Raw genomic sequence first — 26,236 nt, 5'->3', positions numbered from 1 at the left:
TTATCACTAAAAAAGTAGTAGGGAAACATAAGATTAAGGACCATTTTGCATTATTCTTTTTTTTTAATGGGTTATAAAAACTAAAGAATATATTCCCTCCTGACCAATCTAGCAGTTGATGAGGTTCTCCATACCTACCTGATCTTTTTGGTTCAACACTGCCTACCTTAAGCACGCATAGAAACAACATGTCACCACATTAATTATCCAGCTAGGGGTTTTAATTAGCTGAGTATTATATTGGAAGATGCCAGTAGCCAGTAGTCCAGGCCTTTTCAGTGACTCTGGCATATCCCTAGTGGGCACCACTGAGTGCTCAAGCCTACAAATAGTTGTGCTACTCCCCCAACCCTTATGACATACTTTTCTTAAGTATTTGATTCTAAGCAGCGGAATTCATTTTAAACTCTCACTGACCAGGTTCCACTTTAGGAGAAGAAATGAGATATTGTTCAAATATTAAAATACAAAATCCACTATCTAACTGTTACCCTTTAGGAATCTTCTAAACCCTCGGGTCAGTTCCCATGATGTGCATAGATTCAAACCCTTAGAATGTTGTGATCACATAGTTTATTGTTCATAAAGTAAAAAGGGAACTAGACCAAACACTGTCATGGGGAAAGAATTGCTACCAACCAACTCCCTTTATTTCTGGTGGAAATGCTCAACATTTCTGTTCCCGCTGTCTCTTGTGAATCGTTTCCTGGACACTCAGACTCTACACAAAGATAAAAAGATGATCAGAGGCACTGGGCTACATTTAGGCTGGGAGTAGATACAATCTCTTGGAAGCACACAGATATTAATTAACATGAATAATAACGATTTCCTACAAAAGCTTAACCACTATAACATAATCGTTACCATAAGGTTGGCAAAAAAAAGCCCCAAAATCACCTCAGCTAGTAAATACTTGATTACCTTGCCAAATGGCATCAAGGTACATCAGTTCATAACATAAAGTAATTTGTAGGTCTTAAAGAGGATGACGGTGAAAGATTATGAACAGTAGTATCTCATCATATGTCAAAGAGTGGTTTGGTGGGTTTTTTAAAAAAATTATCATACTAAACTGTGTTTTCTAAATTAATTTAGCAGTAAGCTTTTATTATTAATTAATATCACATATATCAGTAAAGAATTAACCACGTGGCAGTTAGCACAGGCAGGAGAAAAGCTCCAGACCTGTTCGGTCTCTCAGAGTGAGAGCATGTGGTCTCAAGGCCCTAAGAGGAAGAGCATGCACTAAGCGATCTCATTCTGAGCCAAGAAAGGGGCAAAGTGTGAGCCAAGCTAGGACAATCCTGTGGTCAAGGCTTTTTATTCTCTCTTTTTTTTTTAGGCAATTGGGGTTAAGTGACTTGCTCAGGGTCACACAGCTAGTAAGTGTCAAGTATCTGAGGCTGGATTTGAACTCGGGTCCTCCTGACTCCAGGGCCAGTGCTCTATCCACTGCGCCACCTAGCTGCCCCTTTTTATTCTCTTTTGATAGAGGTGGGTCATTATATATAATCAAAGCTAATTGATCATGTATAATTTGATTATGTATAATTTCCATTGGTTGACATGACCAGAGGGTGGTCCAAATTTAAATAAGCTCTAGATGACTTAATGGGGAAGTATGCAAAAGACCATCTCTGAAGAGCAAAGGGCAAAATCTAGGTGTGATATAATCCCACAGTCTTTCAACTATTCTACTAGCTAGACAAAAGAATCAATCTCCATCTCTATTGTTACCCTTGTTGATTTCTGGAGGGGGATGGGGAGGAGAGAAGGGATCTGTAGGTCCCCAAGAAATTCATTAATAATAACTGTTTTCTCACAGTTTGGTGTAGGATAAGTCCTAAGAGCATAAAGAGATACAACAAATAGATGAAAAATAGAATGAACCTTCCACATTTCCATAAGTCTTTTCATAATTTAGGACAACGGAATCATCATATCTGGACTCCTGACATCTAAATCCCTGAAGTATTATGTGAAAAAATAGAAACCCCATTTAAGAAAAAGAAGCTAGGGTGGGCAGCGAGACTAGACAAATGACTTATTCCGATATCTCTGATGTGAGTACTCCAGATCACAAATCTATCCTCTCCTCATCTTGTACTCTTATCTAGGTCTGCCTACAAATTTTCCAGAGAGGTCTGTAAAAGTTTTGGGTTTTGGATGTGTTGGGTTATGATATGTGGATAAACATGGTTCAGATCTCTTGATATGGTATTGATGTGGGATGGAAATAGGGTTAAATTGATTGTGGGTCATCCCAAAAGAATTACAAGACTCAGTGACTCGGTTTCCCAAGTTTTATTGCAATACTGTGAGTGAACACAGGGAGAGAACCAGAATAGTAGAAAGGTATCTCTCAAAGAAGGAAAGAAAAGATAGTTATATTTATAGTATGGATAAATTATCAGTTTCATTATAATAATCTCCACCTTAGAGAGGTACAATTCTGTGGTCAAGGCTTTTTATTCTCTTTTGATAGGGGCGGGTTTATCCTAATTTGGAGTTCCTGGGGTCCTAAACCAACCCCCGAGGTGGGTACCTTTTTCTGTGGAGGTGTGTTTTGGGGGTTTACACGTCATAAGGTGAATCTAGGGACAAATTTGGCCTTTTCTGCACATGTCTCTTTCTGAATCCCATGCTTAGTTTCAAAACATCTTCATTTATCATTTATTTCTAGTCTAAATTTCTATAGCCTGTCAATGTACCATTGTTATAGTCTGAGGCTTTCATGGCCTAGCTCCCTCTGTTAATGTTATGGGTACTGATTACTGTGCGTAAGAGAACTTAGCATCCTGACTTGTAAGTTAGCCATTAACTGAGGTCTGAATCCCTCTTAGAGCTCATATCTGAATTAGGCCCTTTTTGCCTCCTACATCAGCATGAACACTAAAAGAGTACACACACTGCAACACAAACAATAATAGTATCAAGAAAATGTGATCATTTTTCTTTAAAATGTTTATGAGAGGGGCAGCTAGGTGGCGCAGTGGATAAAGCACCAGCTGTGGATTCAGGAGGACCTGAGTTCAAATCTGGCCTCAGACACTTGATACTCACTAGCTGTGTGACCCTGGGCAAGTCACTTAACCCTCGTTGCCCTGCAAAAAAAAATAAATAAAAAATCAATACTGCAATTGACCCAATGGACAATGAAGAGGTACAAGGAGGGCATAATGGATCTACAGTATAACACCAAGGGGACTTGCACACATAAAAGAAATCCAGGAATTGTATGACTGAAAAGCATTGAGTGGAACAGATAAGAGGTTGATGGCCTGAGTGCTTCACTGGCTCCCACGGAATGTAAAAATACTTAGATAAAGGCTTTCAACATGAACAGACCTTTGCTTCTACCATAAGAGGACATGAACAAGAATCTCAAAGGATAACAAAGCATGGATAAGACACAGCTTGTATACTTGGGGAAGAATAACTGCATTCAAAAGATGACTAACGTACTGAAACATAGATCTATCATAAATGAACTTATTTAAGCCTTTTTTGAAGGCTTAAATTTTCATCTCCTATGTAACATAAATATTTTCATTTCCTACATAACATGTTTCATAATTTAAATTCAGTCAGTCAATAAGTATTTAATAAGTGCTTATTTAGTGCCAGGAACTATGCTAAATACTATATATAGGATACTTCCCCAAGAGCAGGGTATGCAAGGATCTTATAATCTAGTTATGGAAACTAGTAGGGAGCCTGCTCGGAAACTGACATACCTATCACACATCCCAAATCTTTGCCAGAGATTGAGAGGCAAGATGTCAGAGGGGGCACTCTCTTAGTTCAGGGTTTGTATTGACATGAAATGAGGCACTCACAAATCAACTCTTAAACAATCCAAGCTACACAGGGCAGTAACTCTGAAATTAAGGACTCTGGGCCAGGGCAGGTTAATAACGTGGGGAGGGGAGGGAAGATAAGGGACAGAGAAACTCTGTGCAGATTATTAAAAACAAAGTCAGAGGAACTTTACTGTGACTTAAAGGAGGGGGTAGGGAAATGGATATAAAAGAATGAGGAGGTGGCAGCTAGCTTGTGTAGTGGATAGAGCACTGGTCCTGGATTCAGGAAGACTTGAGTTCAAATCCGGCCTCAGACACTTGAGACTTACTGGCTGTGTGACCCTGGGCAAGTCACTTAACCCCAATTGTCTCACAAAAAAACCAAAAATAATAAGGCAGAAAAGACAAATTTAACAGTTATTACCACTCTATATGTAAGTACATTAAATTCCCTACTAAGATGAAAGGGAATTGCTGGATGAAGAAAACAAAGTCTAACAATTTATTGTATCAAAAACACGTTTAAACTAAAGGATACAAAGAAATTAAAAATAAGAGGCCAGAATAAAAGTTATTATGCTTCAGGCAATTCCCCAAAGCATTAGTTGCAATCAAGATTTTAGAAAAGGAAACAATAAAAGTGGACCAAGTCAAGAGAGACAAATTATGAAACTTCATTATACTTAAAGGCATTATAGTCAATGAAACAATATCATTCTTAAATATGCATCAAATGATATGGATCTAAGTTAATAAAGAAAAGTATGAAACTACAACATTGATAGTAACATCATAATTGTGGGAAACTTGAATAGTCCTCCTTCACAAATACATTTAACTGAGGAAAACAGCTAAACAGAACATTGGAAAAATTGTATCGGAAATGATATTGTTATGGCAACTTCTGACTGATATTATTGGAGAATTCTGATTGTGAGTATACTTATAAGCATAGTCTCAACCTCATATAGGACCTTTAAGAATTCATTGTGTTCTAGAGCACAAAGAAAAAAAAAAAGGCAAGTGCCTTTTACGAATCACAAAGCAATAAAAAATAACCGATAATTAAAATACAGACCCATAAGGAAACTAAGTAATGACTTCCAGGATAATAAATGTCAAAGGACAAACATAGAAATAATAGATAACTATATTAAGGAAAATAATGAGTCAACATATCAAAACTGATAGGATGCACCTAAAACAGTCCTCAGAGGAAAAATTCTATCTTTGAAAACATCTGAAAACAAACTAGAAAAAGTAGATCATTAGCAGACAATTTTAAAAAAATATATAAAATCCAACAATTTCAAAACAAACACAAAAGAATAAACATTTAAATTATAGAATAAATTGATAAGCCAATAGGCAAAACAAAGGGTTTTTTATAATAATAAAATCAGGGGCAGCTACGTGGTACAGTGGATAAGGCACTGGCCCTGGATTCAGGAGGACCTGAGTTCAAATCTGGCCTCAGGCACTTGACATTTACTAGCTGTGTGACCTTGAGCAAGTCACTTAACCCCCCATTGCCCCACAAAAAAACCAAAACCATAATAATAAAATCAACAAATCATTAGTTAACTTAAAAAAAAACATAAAGGAAAATCAGATTATGAAGATCAAAAAGAAAGTCACAATGAAGGGAGGAAATAATAAGACTTATCTAGATTGTTATACAGAATATGTTAGCAAAAATAAAGGAAATAGATAATTATCTATAAATAACACAATTTGACAGTAGCAATCTTTTTTTTTTAGTACCTATGCTACAAAAATTCTCAAGAATAGAGGAAGCACTCTAAAATTCTGATTGATTGATTGATTTTGGTGAGGCAACTGGGTTAAGTGACTTGCCCAGGGTCACACAGCTAGTAAGTGTCAAGTGTCTGAGGCCAGATTTAAACTTGGGTCTTTCTGACCCCAGGGCTGGTGCTCTATCCACTGTACCACCTAGTTGCCGCACATCCTGGTTTTTTGTTGTTACAGCTCATTTTAAAGAGGAGGAAAATGATGCAAACAGGGTTAACTGACTTCCCCAGGGTCACAAGCTAGTAAGTTGCTGAGGCTGGTTTTGAACCCTTGTCTTCCTGATTGCTGGCTCAACCCTCTATAACACTAAGCCATCTTGCTGCCTCCACCCACAGAGGAGGGACATCATCTGACACTATACAAATAGATACAGATTTTATGGGAAGAGGTAAGGAAAGAAAGACAATAACAGAATATTTTGGCCAGCTAATGAGAAGTTGGGACTCACTGGAAAAGATCCTGATGTTGGGAAGGAATGAAGGCAAGAGGATGAGAGGATAGATTATGTCATGGAAACAATGAACATGAACTTGGACAGACTATAGTGGAGGATAGAAGGGTCTGGCATGTGGTGGGTCACGGGGTTAGGAAGAGCTGGACATAACTGAATAACAATCTAGGGTTTTTTTCAGTGTTTTTTCAGAAGTTGCCAGTGTCTCCTCCCACTGAACCATAAGTCCCTTTTGAGCAGGATTTTGCCTTTCTTTGTAACCCCCTCCATACAATAGGTCCTTAATAAGTCTTTATTGACTGACTTACTCTTATTCTTTTTTTTTGGGGGGGGAGGAGAATCTAGCATTCTGCATGTAACTATTATGGGGGGAAATGGGGTACGGGGTTTGGGTTAGGGGTAGGGGTTCTTAGGAATTCCTCTTTAAAGAATTACACCCTCTTGCACACAAAAGCAGTTGGAATAAGATGGTAGTTTATTTAGGGGCAAGGGAAGGGAAGAGGTGGGGCGGGAAACCATGAAAGAAATTCTTGGACTTCTCATGGAGAGATAGGTATGGCACAAAGCATGTGGCTCTGAGGTACCAATCTCCTAGAGCAGGAGATTGGCAAGTACTTTTATAGGGGGCTGATGGGGTTGGACCATCTGCAGGTGGAAAGTTCCTTAAGTGAGGGAGGACCATCCCCCACTGGTGGTGGCGAGAGGAATTGGGTGAGGGGTGGCTATGGATCTCTCTTCAGGACATAAAGGCCAAAGCCACACCCAAATTTATCTCCCCAGGGGTAAGGGAGACCAGAATGAAGGGTGGAGGTCCCAAAGCTAGCTCAGTCCAAACAGGTTCTGCTTATCTCTCTAGGCTTATCTGTCCTCTGGTTTAGTTTCTCAAGAAGATTCCTCAATGTGTCCCAGAGAACTTCTGGGGGACTTTGGGCCCACAACATAACTGTCTGATTTATGTTAATTTGTTTTGTTGGACTTTTTTTCTCTTCTAACTTTTTAAGAATTCTTTTTTATAAGGGATACTTCATAGAATGGAGAATGGAGGAGGGAGGGGATGCAGGAGGAAATGTGAGCAAAAAATACCAATAAAATAGGTTTTAAAAAGAAAACCTCAGAGAATCAGAGAACTAATCAAGGTGGTTAATAATTGCAATAAAACAGCAAAGACAATAAAGTCTCAAATTATATTTTCTCTATGGCACTGACAAAAATGGAAAAGGGAATTCCATTTAAAATAACTACAAAATGCATAAAATATCTGAGAATTTACCTACAAACTAATACTCATGGCATATATAAATACTACAAAAGTTTTCATAGAAATAAAGGATTTAAGTGGAAAGACTCAACGTAATAGTCCATGCTAATATAACAAAGATGATGATAATGCCCAAATTAATTTATAGACTTGCTACTATACCAAATCAGAGTAAGTACTCCTAAATTGCTTTAAAGAACTAGACAGAATAATAATAAAATTCATTTGGTAGAACAAAAGGTTGGGGGCATTGCCAGATTTCAAACCTTATTATAAAGCAATAGCTATTAAAATAAGTTATCGTATATTATATTAAAAAATCGATCATGGGATCAGAGCGCTAGAAGGAATAGTAGAGGCCAGGGCTTCTTCAACTTTTTCCACTCTCGACCCCTTTTCGATGAGAAATTTTTTCCGGACCCAGGCATACGAGTATATAATTTTTGGTCGTTGCATCTTCAGAAACCTTTTACTGTTGTCACATTTTTCAAGACCTCCCACATTCAGTTGCTCCCCCGACACCCACAGTTTAAGAAGCTTTGTTTTGATCTAGTCCAACTGCCCAATTTTGGGTAGAAACTCCAGTGAAGTGCACTCAATCAAGGTCACTGAGGGAGCAAGCATCAGAGGCAGAATTTGAACTCGAATCTGCGGGCTCGTGGAATAGATTCAATGTTTATCGAACTATTCAAGTCCAAATCTGATGTCTGATTGTTGCATGGAGGCAGGTCTGGATTTTCAAAGGTTATCCCAGCCTAGTTATACCCAGAAAGGCCTCGATCAAAAACATCTGGCTTCTAAGTATTAATTTCTGGCCAGTTGAGGCCTTCTTCTTCCAAGAAGCAGAGGGGTTGCCGCCTAAGTTTTAAAGACTGGACCCACGCGGATCCTATTTCACTATCTCGTACCCAGTGAGTCCTTCCATGTCTCCAGTCTCGGAATCCCAATCCCTATCCACGACTGATCCAAATCCCGGGTTTAAAGACTGCCTTGGCGGTGGAAAGAAAAAGCGGAGGCCCAAGAAGGGAGAAGGCTGGATCACGTGGCGGGTGGGCTCCAGAGAGCCGGGGTGGGGGCATTGGAGGGGAAGAAGGATGGGGGTGGGGAAGTAGCCTGGGTCAGGCCCGCTTCGGACCTGCGTGCCTTGGGAAAATCCCCGAAAATGAGCCCGAAAACAAAAGACAACTCGGAATTTCTGTGGTGACCGGTTACATAACCAGGTTTCCCTGGGGCTCTTGGTCGACGTCCAGAGACAGGAACCGCCTCCGCCCCCGCCTCCGCACAGACGTGCCTGGCGTGTCTGGCCTTCTCGGCCAACCCCGTCAAAGCGCCCGAGCTGCCGGAACTCCGCCCCCTCCTGACCCACCTCCCCTTCCTTTCGTCCCCTCCCGCCACAGGGTGACGCACTGGTGACGCATCTGATATAGCTGGGCTTCGCCGACGCCACTCCCAGTTCTCACTTCCGCTTCCTCCAAGTGCGGATCTCCGTGCCTCCCGGATTCCCTGAGCGAGGCGGTTTAGTGAAAATGTTAGGCCCTTTTAAGAAGAACGCCGTCATCGGCCTCAATCTCTACTGCGGCGGGGCCGGCTTGGGCGCCGGCAGCGGCACTGGCGCTCCCCCGTCCGGTGGGCGCCTGCTGGCCTCTGGCAAAGGGACGGCAGTGGAGAGTTCCCCGCCGCAACGCGACGGAGAAGTCGAAGTAGGGACGGCGGCGGCGGCGGCGGCCACGGTGGGGTTAATTGGCGGAAGCGGCGGCGCGAGTCCCCCAGACCCCATGGTGCCGGGCGTCCGGGGGGGTCGCGCGGCCTGCGCCCATTGGCGCGGAGGCTCCCGACGTCACCGCCGCCCCGCCGAGACCGGTCTTCTTCGCGCCAGGCCGCCGCTCGTCGCCCACCGAGGTGGCAGACGGGGCGGCGGACGCCGTCATGTCCCCCGAGGACGAGCTGGACGGTTACGAACCCGAGCCCCCCGGGAAGCGACCCGCCCGTCTGTCCGTGCTGGCCCTGGCCAGAGAGGGCGGGGACAGCCTGAGTAGCGCCCAGGGTTCGCTGCCCTCGACGCCTCCCCCGGCCGAGGAGGAAGAGGAAGATGAACTGTACGGGCAGTCCTTGGAACTGATCACCCGGTACCTTCGAGAGCAGGCGGTGGGCACCAAGGACGCCAAGCCCCTGCGCAGCGGGAAGGCCCTGGAGACCCTGCGGCGCGTGGGAGACGGCGTCCAGCGCAACCACGAGACGGCCTTCCAAGGTGGGTGGCCCTCCTCCGTCCCACCGTAGTGCTTGCGCAGCCGCTTTGTGCTCGCAGACATGGCGACGCTGCCCCTCAGTGTCCAGAACGGGGGGAAGCCCATCGTGGGGTGCGGCGGGGGGAGCGGGGAGCGGAGGGGGACCCCTCGCGGCCGGGGAAGCCTTGTGTTGGGCCCCGATGGATTCTGGCCAAAGACGCGACCTGGGAAGCGGAGGGGGGCTTTATCAAGTGCCTACTATGTGCCAGGCACTGAGCCAAGCCCTGGGGAAACAAAAAGAGGCCAAAGACAGCCCTTGCCCTCCAGGAGCTCGGAGAAAGATAGAAATCCCCCAATCCGTAAACATTTAGGAAGCACCTACCATATGCCGGGCGCTACCTAAACGCTGGGGAGACAAAAAAAACTGCTCTTAGAGGCAGAAACGATAGGAGTCGATGACCCTCCCCTTTTCTTCTAGGCATGCTTCGGAAGCTGGACATCAAGAACGAGGAGGACATTAAAGCTGTGTCTCGAGTAGTAACGCATGTCTTCAGTGATGGAGTAACGAATTGGGGCCGAATTGTGACTCTCATTTCTTTCGGTGCCTTTGTGGCAAAGCACTTGAAGAGCATAAACCAAGAAAGCTGCATAGACCCACTGGCAGAAAGCATAACAGATGTCCTGGTCAAGACCAAAAGGGACTGGCTGATTAAGCAAAAGGGCTGGGTAAGTCTGAAGCAGAGGGGGGTCACTGGAGAGTGGGAAGGGAGGGGAGAGATGGGGAGACCTGGCCAGCTGGGCCGGGAAAGTAACAGCCCCCTTGCAGTCCCAGGCACTCCCCAATGTGTAGAATGTTGGCTTCTTAGATGGGAGCCTAATTGATGAGGCTCTTTAACTGTCACCTTCATCCTCTTGGCGAATCGTGTTCTGAGCCAGTGGAAGTCCACTTCAAAATTTGTTTTTTGTTTTCCCTTTTTCTTTTCTAGGAGGGGTTTGTGGAATTCTTTCATGTAGAGGACCTAGAAGGTGGCATCAGAAATGTGCTGCTCGCCTTTGCCGGTGTTGCAGGAGTAGGAGCTGGTCTGGCATATCTAATAAGATAGCCTTGTAAGTGCAATAAATGACTTGTAACCAACTCCGAACACCAAAACTGCACACTTCTGCTGTGAAATTAAAAGTATTTATGAAGCTGAACATCAAGCCACCCAGGCTTAGAACATCCGAGAATCCTTCTGAGTACTAGCACTGAGGACTAGCAGGAAAAGGAAGTGATATTCTGCCACTTGGTAGAGCCAAAAGGGGACTTGGATAAGAATAAATAGTAGTGAAAAACGTGCCCTGCTTCCGAGAACAGTCATCAGAAAGAAGCAAAATTGTCAGCAACAAGCAGATCTTGGGGGAAGACCAGGGAGAGCTTTAGTAATAGGGGTGAGAGACCTTTCTTCCTTCACAAATAACAATGGTCAGTAGACTTCCTAGTCATAGAACTGCATTAGAAATCTCCCTTGATATCAGTAGTTTTACAAGGTTAAAAAAGCACTAACAACGTGGTGGGCTTAAGTTCTGCCTTCTGGAACTATGACTGGATCCTCTTTACAGTGTCACAGTGAAAGTGATGTGGCTAGAGGTGTGAGGCAAATTCCAAGTGTACCCAGGTGTACCCGATCTCTTTTGTTTGACATGGTTTGAATGATTTTAAGTTATACATAAGTAATACTTATGGATGTTTGAGTTACAGTTATCAACTTCTTAGAGCCTTCCCCCCAAAAAAAGAACAAAAAAAAGCAACTTGTAAATGTGTTTATACCTGTAAAAATTGTATATATTTTTACAGAAATTTATTTCTTTGAAATGTTATAAGCAGAGATTCTGTGTTTAGGGTTTTTTCTGTATCTTCTAAAATTTGTCATTTGTTTGGCCAGGTGATTTAGAACCCTTGTTTTCTGTGTGTAACATTTCTGATCTTAACTAGTGAGATATTTTTGGTATTCAAAACCAACTTGTGATGTATTCAAGGGCCGCACAGTTATGAACCAACTTTTAAAACCCCCTTTGGGTTATTTTCCTTGTGGATAGGGCTTACTCTTTGAAGGAACCTGGGATGGGGGAGGAAACGTGTAGTACACGAAAAGACTGATTCGTGCAGCCTTCTTAATAATTGAGCCAAAGTAATTTTTAGAACTTTTTCATTGGGTTTTTGTTTTGTGTGTGTTTTTTCTTTTTCCTTTTTTTCTTTTTATTCTTTTTTTAATAGTGGCTTATGACATGCACATAGACTCCATTTGAGTTATCCATTTTTCAGTCATTTCATGTTACAAGTACAATTCCTTTATGGGCTTGGTTCTTATTTAACAGAACTTTCTTATGCTTTTCACCATTTCTAAATTTCTGTAGCAGAAATTGTATAGGAAATAATACATCTGAGGCAAACTTGACCTTGTTTGCTTAAATAAACTGCAAGTAAATGTAAAGAAAGATGAATCTAACCATGGTGCTATTATTAGGCTTGCTTGTCAAATACAGGCTAAGGCCTAGTCTGTCAATAAACAAATGTTTGTATATTGTTTAAAATTTACTATTGCAATGATTCCCAAACTCTGCCAAAGATACTCAGCTTTGGCCTCAGTCTGAATTAGCAGACTTGCTTTTCCATTTTTCTACCAAGTTACACTTTTCAAACATTTGCTTTCTTGTTCCAGCCCTTCTGTATAAATAACTACATGACCAATCCCTCTTACTCTTCCTGCTCCTTTTGGGATGTGGGCCTGTGGACTCTCACATGACCTCAGATGGTCCCTGTAGCCCCTTCTCAGTAGTGAACCTTCTTGTCTCCCAGTATGCAATTGGGTAGAGGCCGAGGGCTTGGTGGCTATGTCTGCAAGAACAGGAAAGTCTTGGGCTGGTGCCCTTTAGCTTTGCTAAACCTGTTTTGATTCAAAAAAAATTTTTTCTCTCTCAAAGTCCCCTTGCTGTCAGGGCTTTTCAGAGGAGGGGAAAAGGTCTTGCTGTGGTTTCTTCTACAAATGACCTTTTAAGTGGGGGAGTTTGTCTCCAAAGTCCTTTAGAAGGAGAATGGCTGAATCATTTTGTCACCTTTCTGAATTGTTTTCCACTAGGGGACTTAGAACTTTTTAAAGTGGTGAGTCCAGTGGAGTCAAGTTTGTATAGAGGTGTTAAGCCTCAAAGAGCTATTTAACTGTTATTGGCCCATCTGAAAACAACTGTGGTGGAGCCTGCTTAATCTGAAAACTGCCGCTTTGTTGCAATTTAACTAGACCTTTAGTCTATGGACTTTGTAGATAAAATAAGCATAAATCAAGTTTGACTAAGAATGTAATAGGGAAGAATGGCCTTGCCCCTCATCTTTAAGCCATAAGGTCTAATGCTGGAGCTGTTTTTCCTCCTAGTTGTGTTTCTCATTCTTAATCATAATCCCACTTATTTATATCATGCACATCAGAGGGACTAAAAGCACTTTATATAGTTTTTATAGCTTCAAAATCCATATAAAAGGGGCAGGGGAAATCCTGCTTCCCCACTTTACAGCTGGGGAAATTAAGGCACAAAAAGGGTGACTCACCCAATAAACTACTAGTGGAGCTCATTATAAAGGTCTTAGCTCCCAGATCGTCATAATACAGGGATTCTGTTGGTAGAGTAAGACCACAGATCAGAAAACTGGTCTGGTATGGGATGGGAAGGGAAAAGGGGGGATGTGCTCCTGAGGAAGTATAAGAAGAAGAGAACCTCAATGCACTAAAGGCCTGGTCACTATTACATAGTTGAGGCCAGTGCTGAGATGAGAAGGGAAGGGGCTGTTGTGGAAAAGATGCTCAGAAGAACCCTCTGCATTGTTTTCTTCTGCTTCACTCAGGGAAAATTGTTGAAATCCCTGGTCTAGGATTCCCTGTAAATCCACTTATCTGGGGGGAGTACACCCTGCCTTTGCTTAGGCATAATGTTCCTCTTGAAGAGGTAGGCCAGGGAGGCTTAGGACCAACTGCAAAATACATGGGTTGTAAAATCTAGTTTGTTTCTTAACTTCCTGTTTTTTCTGAGAAGAGAATAATAAATCTTTTATTTAAATTCAAGGTGTGTGGGTCATCTCTTAAGTTTCGACTTTGTACCCTGCCCCCTTTGCCTTCCCTTTCTACTTGGAGAGCAGACAGCTGAGCAAATGAAAATCTCATCTTGTTTGTTCCCTTACAATATACGTGCTCATAATTTTTGTTCTTAATTACATTGTTAACCCAAGCCCTTCCCTCTTGCAGTCCAAGATACTTTTACATAAAGGAATACCATTTGTTTCATTACTGGATTTGAAGTCAGGCCCTGATTTAAAAGCCATGGCATGCTGCTTATTACCTGGGTGACCTTGAGCAAAGTCCTTGGGCCTCAGTTTTGTCATCTGTAAAATGAGACACCTCTGGTTCCTTCCTGCTCTTAAGCCTATAATCCTACAATTGGTATACTATGGCTTGGAGGGTGTAAAATTCAAGAATAACTAGTACAGATGTGAATTAGGGTTTGCTGCACTTAAATGTTATTTAAGAAAGAAAGCTGAGGAGAATTGACTTGCTCAGGGTCTAAGGTAGGATTTTCACTTAGGTCCTTTTGAATCTTGAGGCCAGAGCTGTGTTATAAAGGTACTTTTGCCCTTGGAAGAGTAATGTTTCTGTCTCCTTTTCTACTGTATATAGCATTTGAGGTCAAGGAGGAGGTAGAAGAAAGTTCTTCACCAGTGCCTAGTTGGTGATGAGATTGTAATGCTCCCCCTGCCCCCCCCTCCCATTTTGAGATTCCTTCAGCTTGCTTTTCATTTTCTGCTACCTCAGTGCTATGACTGAATCACCATGGAAATGTGCAAATGTGAGTTTTGCATATTGGTTTTAAGTCCTGGGCATCAAAAAGTAATCATGCAAAAAAAAGGCTGGTCCAACTTCCCCCACCCAGGCAATTTTGTGTCAGAAGAGAAATCAGATGAATATTTTCCCCTCCGAAAGCCCTTCATTTCTCAATTTCCTAGCAGATGATTACAAAGTAGAATTTTTACTGCTATCTCCTTATGAAGAGCTGTTTGTGTTAAGCTCCAAAGGAAGGAAGGGGTGGAGGTGAAGGACAACACCTATGCCTTAGTCTAATTTGGGCCCTGAGTTAATAAGCAGGCTGATGCTGTGGCTGACTAGAGGTCTTAATAGTCAACACCTAACAAATTCACAGAATCGAGCACAGACCTGATAAAGCCGGTTACCCAAACCCTAGGAGCTTTTGTGGAGGCAGATACCAATGGCTACTATACTCCAAAGCTTGGCTTCATCAGCCCTGACCAGGCTTCCCTCCCCACACCTCCCCTTTTAGTTCCTTATAGCATTTCCCCTTTCAAAAATTTTATCAAGTCCCCCCACCCCCATTCCCCATCAACTTTTAGAGTGTGATATATGGGGATTACAAGAATAAACATTTTGTAAACTTATAAACAATGGCTCTCTGGGAGGAGAGAAGCAGGGGTTCAGGGGGAAAGTTAGGCAGTGTAAATTAAAAAAAAAAAGTTAAATTATCTATGTGAACAGGTTTGTATGTGTATATGCATAAATTTCCCCCAATCCCTGCCTCTTTCTCCTCCCAGAGAGTCATTCCTTTATTTTTTAAAAAATTAAAAAAAATTTTATTTATTTTTGATGAAGCAATTGGGGTTAAGTGACTTGCCCAGAGTCACACAGCTAGTAAGTGTTAAGTGTCTGAGGCTGGATTTGAACCCAGGTCCTCCTGAATCCAGGGCCAGTGCTCTATCCACTGCGCCACCTAGCTGCCCCTCATTCCTTTATTACAAAAGTGTTTTGTTTTGTTTTGTTTTGTTAACAGTATTTAAAATGTGTTATTCTCACACAAAGATTCTAGCAGGGAGCTGAGTAGTTAGAAGTCATTATCTCCAGCTCTTCCATCTCCTTAGCTCTCTAGACTGGTATTTTTATCTGCCTTCTGGACATCACCTAGACATCCCACTAGCATATCAAACATCTTAAATGATTGTCTTTCCCAAAAAAACCTTCTCTATCAAAGACACTGGTATTATCTTTTAAAACCCAGTTGGAAGCCAATCCCTCCATGGAAATGTCTGCTTCTCCTTCCCCACCACCATCCTGGCCCTTCCCAGAGCAGAATCTGCCTTTGTCAACAGCTCCACACATGATAGACATTAGACAGTGTTGGTTAACTTGAATCACTCCCTTCTTGAAGCCCAAGATTGCTTATCTAGGTTGGGTGTTTTTTTGTTTTTGTTTTTTTTTTTTCCTGTACAGTTCAGTGATTACAGTGTATGGATATACTCAGGACTTCGTCCTCAGAACACTCTAGAAAAGTCAGTTTCTTTGTTTGAAAACACTCCTGCTTCCAGCTTTCCTTAGCAACTCAATATTATTACGATATTATTTCAGATGGGTCAAGATGTGGAGGGTGTGTGGGTTGGGGAGTCGAAAGTTAAGGCGGCCTTCAAACCACCGAGGTTCCCCCTAACTACTGCCCTAGAAAAAGTTGTATTGACAAACTTATGATCAGCGTGGGCGGGGGCTGCCGTGGAGGAGTCTCCAGGCAGGAACTTCTAGTGTTTGAACTGTTATTTCAGCGTAGCAACAAAACAACAACAGTAGTCAGAGCTTGGAAGAGAGCTTAGGTGGAAAAGAACAGAAGAGAGATCCCACCTCTTCCTTCTAGTCAAATTAGGAAAGTAAGTTAAAAGAAGTGCTCCAAAAAAAATTAAAAAAAAAAAAGTGTGTGTGGGGGTGGCAGCTAGGTGGCACAGTGGATGGAGCACCGGTCCTGGATTCAGGAGGACCTGAGTTCAAATTCGGCTTCAGACACTTAACACTTACTAGCTGTGTGACCCTGGGCAAGTCACTTAACCCCCTTGTCTCACTAAAAAAAAAAAAAAAAAAAAAAAAAAAAAAGAAGCGCTCCCAAATGCTGGAAAAGTGGAAGGCTGAGTGTGTGTGTTTGGAACAGAAATCGAGTCAAGCTGAAATTGAGTCAAAAGAGCCAGAAACTTTGGGACTTAAGGATCCTGAAAGTACCCCAAATGAAGAGAATGGAGGGTGAAGACTCCCATTTAAAGAACATGCATGAAGGCCTGGTTTTGACCAGTCCAGTGTCCAAAAAGCATGGCATCTACATATTCTAACTCCCACAGCCTTGAACATGAATGAGCAAAAAGCATTTTATTCCCTGCTTTCCTGGTGGCTAACCTTAGACCTCCTTAGTGGGTGTGGTTTAAAAAGCTTCACTGTGAAACTACACCAAGTACTTGTCAGTATTCTCTGACCCCCCACCCCCACCCCCCACCCTCCTAGATAGGCAGGTGGAATAGAAACGTCTAAACCTGCTTGTGTGGGTAGACTCTGGGAAGTCCTAGCTGGGATTTCCCAGAAGTCTTTCCTTTACCGATAGCTTTGACTTTTTTCTTTCCAAGGGCTGCTGTCAACAGCTGTTGGTATCTCTCTCTCTCTCTCTCTCTCTCTCTCTCTCTCTCTCTCTCTCTCTCTTTATTTTGGTGAGGCAATTGGGGTTAAGTGACTTGCCCAAGGTCACACAGCTAGTGTTAAGTGTCTGAGGCCAAATTTGAACTCAGGTCCTCCTGAATCCAGGGTTGGTGCTTTTATCCACTTCGCCACCTAGCTGCCCCAGCTGTTAGTATCTCAACCCCTTCCCCCCCCCCCAGACCTTCCTGAGTCAGAACCCAAGTGCTCGATTCCACAAGTAATTATTGAGCATATGGAGATGGAACAGGTCTCAGACTTAAACTGTGACCCATCTACAGCTGAGAGGAATTTTTTGGATTCTCTCAACTCTTTGTATCCTGGGGGTGCAGGGGGTGGAGATTACATTTTATGGGGAAAAAAATCTGGCCTTTTTAATTCACCTAGAGACACCTGGGAACTATGTAGTTCCCACTTAGGAGATAGGGAAGAACAAATTGTCTGTTTAGAGACAGAGTGATATAGTAGAAAAATGTTAGACATGTCAGCAGAGACCTGGATTCAGATTTTATCATCCAGGCGTCTACGAGTTGAGTGAGTTATGGGCAAGTCACTAAATCTCAGAAGGGAAGGGTAAGAGAATAAGCATTTACGTGGTGTCTTCTCTGTGCTAGGGCCTGTGGCACAGGCTTTACAAATTTTGATCTGATTGAAACAACTCTCTGGGCTCCAGTTTCCTCTTCTGGAAAATGAAAGTAATTCAAAGTGCTGCACAGCTTATCCACTGAATATTAAAAAGAGTCAGAGAAAGGCCTCCAGCCCACTGGGTGGATCTTCCATCACAGAATTTATGGGAGGACCTGAACAAAATAGCACAGTGGGAAGGTCCCAGTGGCCTTGACAGCTACACCTTGGACAGAATACAGAGAGATGGGGTCATAGGTACACTGAAGTAGTAAATAATACCTGTGGTATCCTTACAGGGTTGTTGTGAAAATAAAATGTGATAATGTATTTAGAGGGCTTTGTTAACCTTGAACTGTGTAAATGTCATAGCTAGTGCCTGGACCAAAACCAAAGTAGGTACTTTATTGATTGGGGTGTGCTCGTGTGTGCGCGCGTGTTCATGCGCACCCCCAGCCTGGAATCAGGAAGACCTGAATTCAAATCTAGCCTGGTGACCCTGAGCAAGTCACTGGAACTTATTTGCCTCAATTTCCTCATCTGTCAAATGAGCTAGAGAAGGAAATGGCAAACCACTCAAACACACGACTGAACAAAAATGTCAGCTACTATTATTGTTACTCTCCACCCTTCATTCCCTTATCCTCTAAGTAAATCAGTGGAATGATTTACCTACAGGTCAGAGAACTGGGCAGATGGCCTCATTAAATTTTACTATCATTGGAAAGCTTAGAAATAATTGTAATAGTTGGCTACCTATATGAGGGTATTTTATTTTATTATTATTTTTTTTTAGGTCTAGGCAATCCCTCGTCTTTTTTTTTTTTTTACATATAAGGTATTTTATTTTTTCCGCCACATGTAAAGATAGTTCTCAACCTTTGTTTATACAAGCTTTACAATTTCAGAATTTTCTCCCTCCCTCCCCTCCCTCCCCCCTCCCCTAGACAGCAGGTAATCTGATATAGGTTATATCTATATATCTATATACATATACATATATATATATATATATATACACACACATATAAATATATCCATAATAACATTAATCCTATTTCTGCATTAATCCTGTTATAAGAGAAAAAATCAGGGCAGTAATGCAAAACCTCAAAATAGAAAAAAAAAAACAACAGCACCCAATACAAAAGAAATAGTATGGTTCAATCAGCATCTATACTCCACAGTTCTTTTGTTTTATGAGGGTATTTTAGGTGGCCTGGGATCTTCTGCTCTCTAAGATTACCTCCCTCACCCACTAAACTGGGTTGTTAGTGCTTTCCTTTCCCTCCCTCCCCATCATATTTTCTATTTACTTCATTGTATAAATATTGTATCCCACACACAATAAAAAGAAAAACTCCTGAAGGGCTCAGATTCTTTCCCATTTTTTGTCTTTAGATCCCCCTGGTGCTTGCATAGTAACCTAGTACATAAAAGGTATTCAATAAATGTTTGTTGAATGATGCCTGAAATCCCTTCCCACGAATACTCTCTTCCTTGCTTGCCCTCTGTGTCAGTGCCCTCTGCTCTGGGTGCTTCTCTTTTCATTCTCCTTTGCTGAGTCATCATCCTGTACCTGCCCATTAAGTCGGGACAAGACCAAAGATTCCACCTTGGGCACTTTCTCTTCAGTATCTGTTGATCTCATCAACTCCCATAGGACCAATTGTGACCTATTTCTGTGCTGATAACTCCCAAATCTACATACATTGCATACATTTTTGTCCTAACTCCAGTCCTATGTTCCCAACTGCATGTCTATCACCTAGAAGTGCCACAGGCATCGCAGACTCAGCATGTCCAAAATGGAACTCAACATTTCCCCCCTAAAACGAAGAATCTACTTTTATTTTCCAATTTCTGTCCAGGGTATTGCCATCCTTCCCTTCAAGAACCATCCTTGACATATCCCCCCTTTCTTTACCCTGTATACAATCAGTTGCCAGGTCGTATTGATTCTCCTTCCACATTTCATATCTGTCTCTTTAGTCACTGCCCCAGGTCAAGCCTTTATCACCTCATGCCTGGAATGTGGCAATAACCCCTAACTAGTGTCCCTGTTTTCAATCTTTCCCTGCTCAAATCCATCCTCCATACAGTGGCCTACTGATATTATTTTTTTTATTATGAAATGCAAAATGAATCATTTTTATTATATAAAATTGTTTTCTGATAAAAGTATTTTATTTTTTTTCCAGTTACATGTAAAGATAGTTCTCAACATTTGCTTATACAAGCTTTCCAATTTCAGATTTTTCTCCCTCCCTCCCCCACTGATATTCTTAAAATACAGATCTGACCATGCCATCCCCTCCTCATAAAACTTCCTATTGCTTCTAAGAACATGTCCTCAGCCTGGCATGTAAAGCCCTCCACAATCTGGCCCCTGCAGACCTTTCCAATCTTGGTCATAGGCCTTATTCTTCTTCACACACTCAGTCCCAGTCAAAACAGCCCATTGGTTATTGCCTGTAGATAATATTCTGTCTTCTGCCTCCAGTCCCAGTTTCTGCAAGGCACTCCATCCTCACCTCTCCTAGACTCCCTAGCTTCCTTCAGGGCATAGCTTGTGTATCTGTGATGAAATAATGGGATTTAGCAGATACTCAAAGACCCACCTGGAGATAGACAGTACACCAGATTGGATCCAGTAGATTTAAGAGATTCCTATATCGTTCTCAACACATTTGTTTATAATTCACTGCCAGAAATCCGCAGATGCTTTCTGACACAATGTCCAGACTGGAGAACTCTCACAGTAGATAGGATTAAGGAACTTGCAAATTATGTCTTTGACTCACGTGAGGAAAGTCCAGATGGCTCTAGGCAGAGTATTCTGGCACCTGCAATTCCTAGTCAGCCATTTAAATGCCAACACAAGGGCAATAAGGTATGTTACTACTGTAAAAAACAGGGATACTTCTTGAGGGAATGTAGGACTAGAAAACAAGAACTCAATAGGGCAATGGCCGAGAGCCTTGCGGAATTCTTTGGGGGAAATCGAAATAAGTATGGAAACTTTTATCAGAAAGGAAACAACCGAGGTAATTATAGGCCTTATTACAGACAGAATCAAAATGGATATAAATCTTTTCAGGGGGATACAGAGAGACAGTATCAGAATAACTGTAGACCCTATCAGGGAGGAACAAAAGGACAGAACCAGAATCAGGGTAACCGTGGACTCCCTCAAAGGGGGGCACAGGATTGACAAGACAAAGGGGAGGAATGGAACATAGATAATGAAAGCAACATATTCCCAGATCCGGATTTTTTGAATGCACTTGTGCCAGTCCATTCACCTCCCCAGAGTAATGAACCTCATGTAACCCTCAAAGTGGGGGACACGTATTATGACTGTTTGCTAGACACAGGAGCTTCTAAATCAGTATTAGTAAGCAAACCAGACCCCAGGTGTAGAGCTGTAGGATCTTTGAATGTGGTAGGAGTCTTGGGAAAAGCCCAAAGAGTGGAGAAATTAACCCCTCACATGGTATCCATGGGGCCCTTAACAGTGGAACATTCATTCTTACTTATGCCTGATGCCCCTGTAAATTTATTAGGTTGTGATCTCCTTTGCAAGCTTAGAGCAACCATATCTTGTGCTCCAGATGGGGCTGTCTCCCTACAATTGCCAGAAGATACTGTACATTTATTGCCACTTTTGATTACAGAAGCTCAAGGAACAGTAGAGGATACACCCGAAATCCCCTCTGACATTCCTGAGTCCTTATGGGCTTCATCGCCTACTGAAGTGGGGCTCCTTAAATCTGCCATGCCTGTTACCTTTAAAGTTAAAGGGGGACCACCCCCATCTATTCCACAGCATCCATTTTCTAAAGAAGCTATAGAAGGAATCACCCCTGTAATTGAGGATTTGAAAAGCCAGGGTATTATTGTTCCATGTCATCATTCTCCATGCAATACTCCCATTTTGCTGGTAAAAAAACCCAAGCCTGGACCAGATGGTAAACCTATCTATCGTTTTGTACAAGACCTTAGGGCGATAAATTCTTATGTTATACTGAGACATGCCATAGTTCCAAGCCCTGCCACAATAATGTCTTCCATACCATGTGATGCTACAAGCTTCACAGTGGTAGACCTCTGCTCTGCTTTTTTCTCCATACCAGTACATGAGGACTTCCAATATTTATTTGCTTTTACCTGGAAAAATACACAGTGGACCTGGACTAGACTCCCACAGGGATTTGTAGACAGTCCTACATTATTTTCCCAAATTTTACAGCAGGATCTGGCCTCCATTACTTTTAAAGGCTCCACGTTAGTACAATATGTTGATGACTTACTTTTAGCCTCACCTGATGCTGAAACCTGTCAGGAAGATAGCCATCACTTATTATTAGAGCTACACAAGAGAGGCCACATATGGCTTTGGTATATGCCACTCGATTGGCATGCTTTGGTTACAAAGAGGCTTTTTAACATCCTCGGGCAAGGTTATTGCTAATGGGGACCTTATTAAGGACCTCCTAGATGCCCTGAAACTGCCCTCTGTTCTAGCCATTGTACATTGCCCTGCCCACACAAGGAATAATGACCCTGTTTCAAAGGGGAATGCATGGGCTGATTCTGCAGCCAAGCTTGCTGCTTTAGAAGCTCCTGAACATATATTTAACCTCTTACCTTCTGAGGATGTTCCTCCTAAACTAACTTATGATGAGTCAGAAGTGGAAAAATGGAGAAAGAAATTTAGGGCAAAACAGATCAATGGCATCTGGGTGTCTCCGGAAGGTAAGCCACTTCTTCCCTGAAAATTCTACCACCAGGTATGCCTCTCTGTTCACAAAAAAGGCCATTTTGGTACACAAGGAATTGTGGACTCTATTAAGAGAACCTGGATAGCACCAGGTGTGACTAACATAGCATCTTGAATCTGCTCAAGCTGCTCCACATGTCAATCCTATAATCAGCATGCTTTTAAGGCCAAAGCTTATGGAGGACGTCCTCTAGCATATATACCCTTTGAGCACTTGCAAATTGACTATATTACAATGCCAAAAGCAGGACATTATAAATTTTGCCTTGTTATAGTTGATCAGCTCACTTGGTGGGTGGAAGCATTTCCCAGCGCACCCCCCCCCCCCCAGCCACAGCTGCCTTTGTTGCCAAGACTCTTCTTAAAGAGATAGTTCCTCGTTTTGGCCCACTAGCCTGCATTGATTCTGACAAAGGCACACATTTTACTGATTCGATCTTATCCCAAATCTATTCTTTCTTGGGAGTAACTCCAAAATTCCACACACCCTACCACCCACAAAGTTCAGGCCAGGTTGAACATATGAATAAAGAGCTTAAGAGTATGATTGGCAAATTATGTACTGAAACCCATTTGAAATGGCCTGATGTTCTACCATTGGCATTATTCTATCTACGCAGTAGACCAAGAGGAGAACTTCATATATCTCCTTATGAAATGCTTTTTGGTCATCCTCCTATCCAAGCTAAAACTTTTTCCCCAGTTTATACATCACTGGTGGGAGGTGATACTTCTGTTGCCTCCTATATACAGGAATTACAGACTAGACCACGTGAACTCCATGAGGTAGGAGCTGTGGTCCAGGCTGGTCCTTTAGATTTTTCCTTGCATGATTTAAATCCAAGAGACAAAATATATGTAAAGAATTTTCAGAGAACCAGTGGAACACAGCCTGCTTGGGAGGGACCTTTTCAGGTATTATTGACAACTCCTACTTCCATTAAAATTGGTGAAAAAGACTCTTGGATTCATTGTTCTCCTGTAAAGCCTGCACCATTCATAGGTAAAGAGATTTCAGATAAAACTCAAGTAGACACTAAAGAGCAAAAAACCCTAACAATAGCAACTGTTAAAGAACAAAGAACCCTAACAGAACCCAGAGACAATAGACAGTTCCCATTTGATAGTCCCACTGATCAGTTACATGCCTCAGGACTCAGTCTTCATAAAGTATTGGGAGATGGAAATTGCCTTTTTAGGGCTTTAGGGGATCAGCTACAAGGTCACTGTAGGGATCATCTCAGACACAGACAAGAATCTGCTTCTTATATGCTTAACCATAGAACTGATTTTGAGTCTTTTACAATGAATGACTCTCCTTTTGAAGAATATGTTGATGAATTGAAACAACTTGGAAAGTGGGGAGGAAATGATATGATTGTAGCTTTTGCTAGACATCACCAGCTGAATGTGATAGTTCATCAGTTGAATCAGCCCCTATTGAAAATCAGTGGCACAGACAAAGCTGATGCTAAAAAACTCCATATTGGGGCAGCTAGGTGGAACAGTGGATAGAGCACTGGCCCTGGAGTCAGGAGTACCTGAGTTCAAATCTGGCCTCAGACACTTAACACTTACTAGGTGTGACCCTGGGCAAGTCACTTAACCCCAATTGCCTCACTAAAAATAAATAAATAAATAAATAAATAAATAAAATTTAAAAAATTAAAAACTCCATATTTTCTACCATAGAAAACATTATGACAGCATTAGAAAAATCAATGACAATTCAGAAACCCCTGCCACTGTGGCTTGCAGAGAATTGGGGAACCAGTTAAAACAATGTGCCATACCCCAAATTCTGACTGCTTAAATACTTTAACCTTAACAAGCTTTTCCTTCTGCAGGTAAACTGCTTTTTTTGTTTGTTTGTTTGTTTTTTGAACCATGAGTTTAATGAGTCTGTTTATGGTATTATGTTTAAAACCTATTGCTTGATTTATAAATGGACATATTGAATATTTAGTCTTATTTCTTTTTGATAAATTGTTTATCACATTAAGTATCTGTTACCGTCATGCTAGATAGAGAATTCATGTATAAGATAATGTGTTTACTTGCTAAAAGAAGATTATGTAATAATGTCTAATATTACCAGTCATTTACATTCATTTATCATTTACATGTCATTGTGACTATGTATACTGTGGGTATGGTTTGGCTTTATTGTATATATTATAAGTACATCATCAACCCTCTATTATATAAAGGAGGGAATGGAATGGAATGTATTAAATTTGATCATTGAAAATGCTATGCTAAGGTTTAGTAAAAAATCCAGCAATTCAAACAATTAAAGAAGAAGAATCCAGCTTTCCAGACCAGAATCCAGCTTCCTCCTGATGACATCTTACTACTCCAAAAAGACAAGAGAACTGAGAAAAGACTTCCAAAGACTTAATTATTTTTTTACTGTTTCATCTAGGAACACCTGTTCCTAGAAGAAACAAAGGGGGGAATGTGATGAAATAATGGGATTTAGCAGATACTCAAAGACCCACCTGGAGATCAATCTATACTTATTGAATCAAGTGAGAGTGATTGACTGCTGATTAAGCCTACTTCAAGTTAATTGGATTGTAATCACACCTGGCTATCCCTTAAGAAGGTATTGTTCTCAGAAACTAGACTGTGAACTCAACTTGAGAACACCTTCAGAGCCAATGGATTTGGATGACACCAACCAATCACCTTGAAGCAGTGTGTAAGGACCACCTCTGTTCCAGATCTATAAAAAGCTTCCACAAACAGCTTGCTAGGGATTTCCTAATTAAAGCAGGCTCGTGGAGGAGGACTTGAGGAAGAACCCAACCAGGCTGGAACTCTAGGCTAGGTAGGACTTCTTTTTCTTAACGCCTTGTGAATACCTCTATGCTTTAATAAATGTTTAATGCCCAAAGACTGGTGCTGAAGCTTCTGATTTAAGGCGACCCCAATTTAGATTTTAAACATCACAGTATCCCCTCCCACACAAGGTCTTTCCTGGTTCCACCAGTTAGTATTATTTTCCTCTTTAAAGGACTTTGCACTTATTATCCATGTACATGCTGCATCTCTTCCCCCTGCCTCAGTAGAATGTGAATTCCTCAAGAACACGGACTCTTGCTTTACTCAGCGTGTATAGGCAGAGATTAATCTTTATTTGATATGTTAAGATCATACAAGATTCCTTCCACCACTACAGAGGTAACTTCCTTTAACAATCCTTTATCACTACAAAAACACAGGGAGATATATTCTCACTAAAGTGGTCTTGCACATAGACTTCGAATGGAAAAGAGATTTCCTAAAGATGGCAATGTTCCCGAATGCCCCTTATTGTTCAAGGCATCTGTGCCAGTTTCATCAAGTACCATATTGACAGCCATTCGAAATATCAGCCTGACAATCTAACCAATCAGTAGTCACTTATTGAGCATCTGCTGTGTGCTAGACCCTGCCCTGCATGATAGCAAAATAACTATTATAAATGAAACAATGGGGGCAGCTAGGTGGCACAGTGGATAGAGCACCGGCCCTGGATCCAGGAGGACCTGAGTTCAAATCCGCCTCAGACACTTAACACTTACTAGCTGTGTGACCCTGGGCAAGTCACTTAACCCCAATTGCCTCACCAAAAAAAAAAAAAAAGAATAAATGAAACAATGCCTACTTGCAAAGAACTTACATTTTTCACAGGGTAGACAGTATGCATCTAACTTATGAATCACATCTACAAAGAGAATAAATACAGGGGAGTGTGAAAGGG

At 41.8% G+C, this 26,236-nt stretch overlaps 1 protein-coding gene across 1 annotated transcript; it reads left to right on the top strand.

The window, feature by feature from the left end:
* The first annotated feature begins 8,232 nt into the window (after positions 1 to 8,232).
* On the top strand, positions 8,233 to 13,643 carry MCL1 (MCL1 apoptosis regulator, BCL2 family member). Its single transcript, XM_044001919.1, is given in 4 exon segments — positions 8,233 to 9,120; positions 9,122 to 9,575; positions 10,031 to 10,278; positions 10,539 to 13,643. Coding segments are annotated over 4 exon segments (1,086 nt in total). The 5' UTR covers positions 8,233 to 8,853; the 3' UTR covers positions 10,656 to 13,643.
* Positions 13,644 to 26,236: the final 12,593 nt, after the last annotated feature.

The sequence above is a fragment of the Dromiciops gliroides genome, chromosome 4, assembly GCF_019393635.1.
Source record: "Dromiciops gliroides isolate mDroGli1 chromosome 4, mDroGli1.pri, whole genome shotgun sequence".
Taxonomy (NCBI): Eukaryota; Metazoa; Chordata; class Mammalia; order Microbiotheria; family Microbiotheriidae; genus Dromiciops; species Dromiciops gliroides.
The sequence above is the reverse complement of the archived record's forward strand: the minus strand, read 5'-3'. Positions and strand labels throughout refer to the sequence as shown.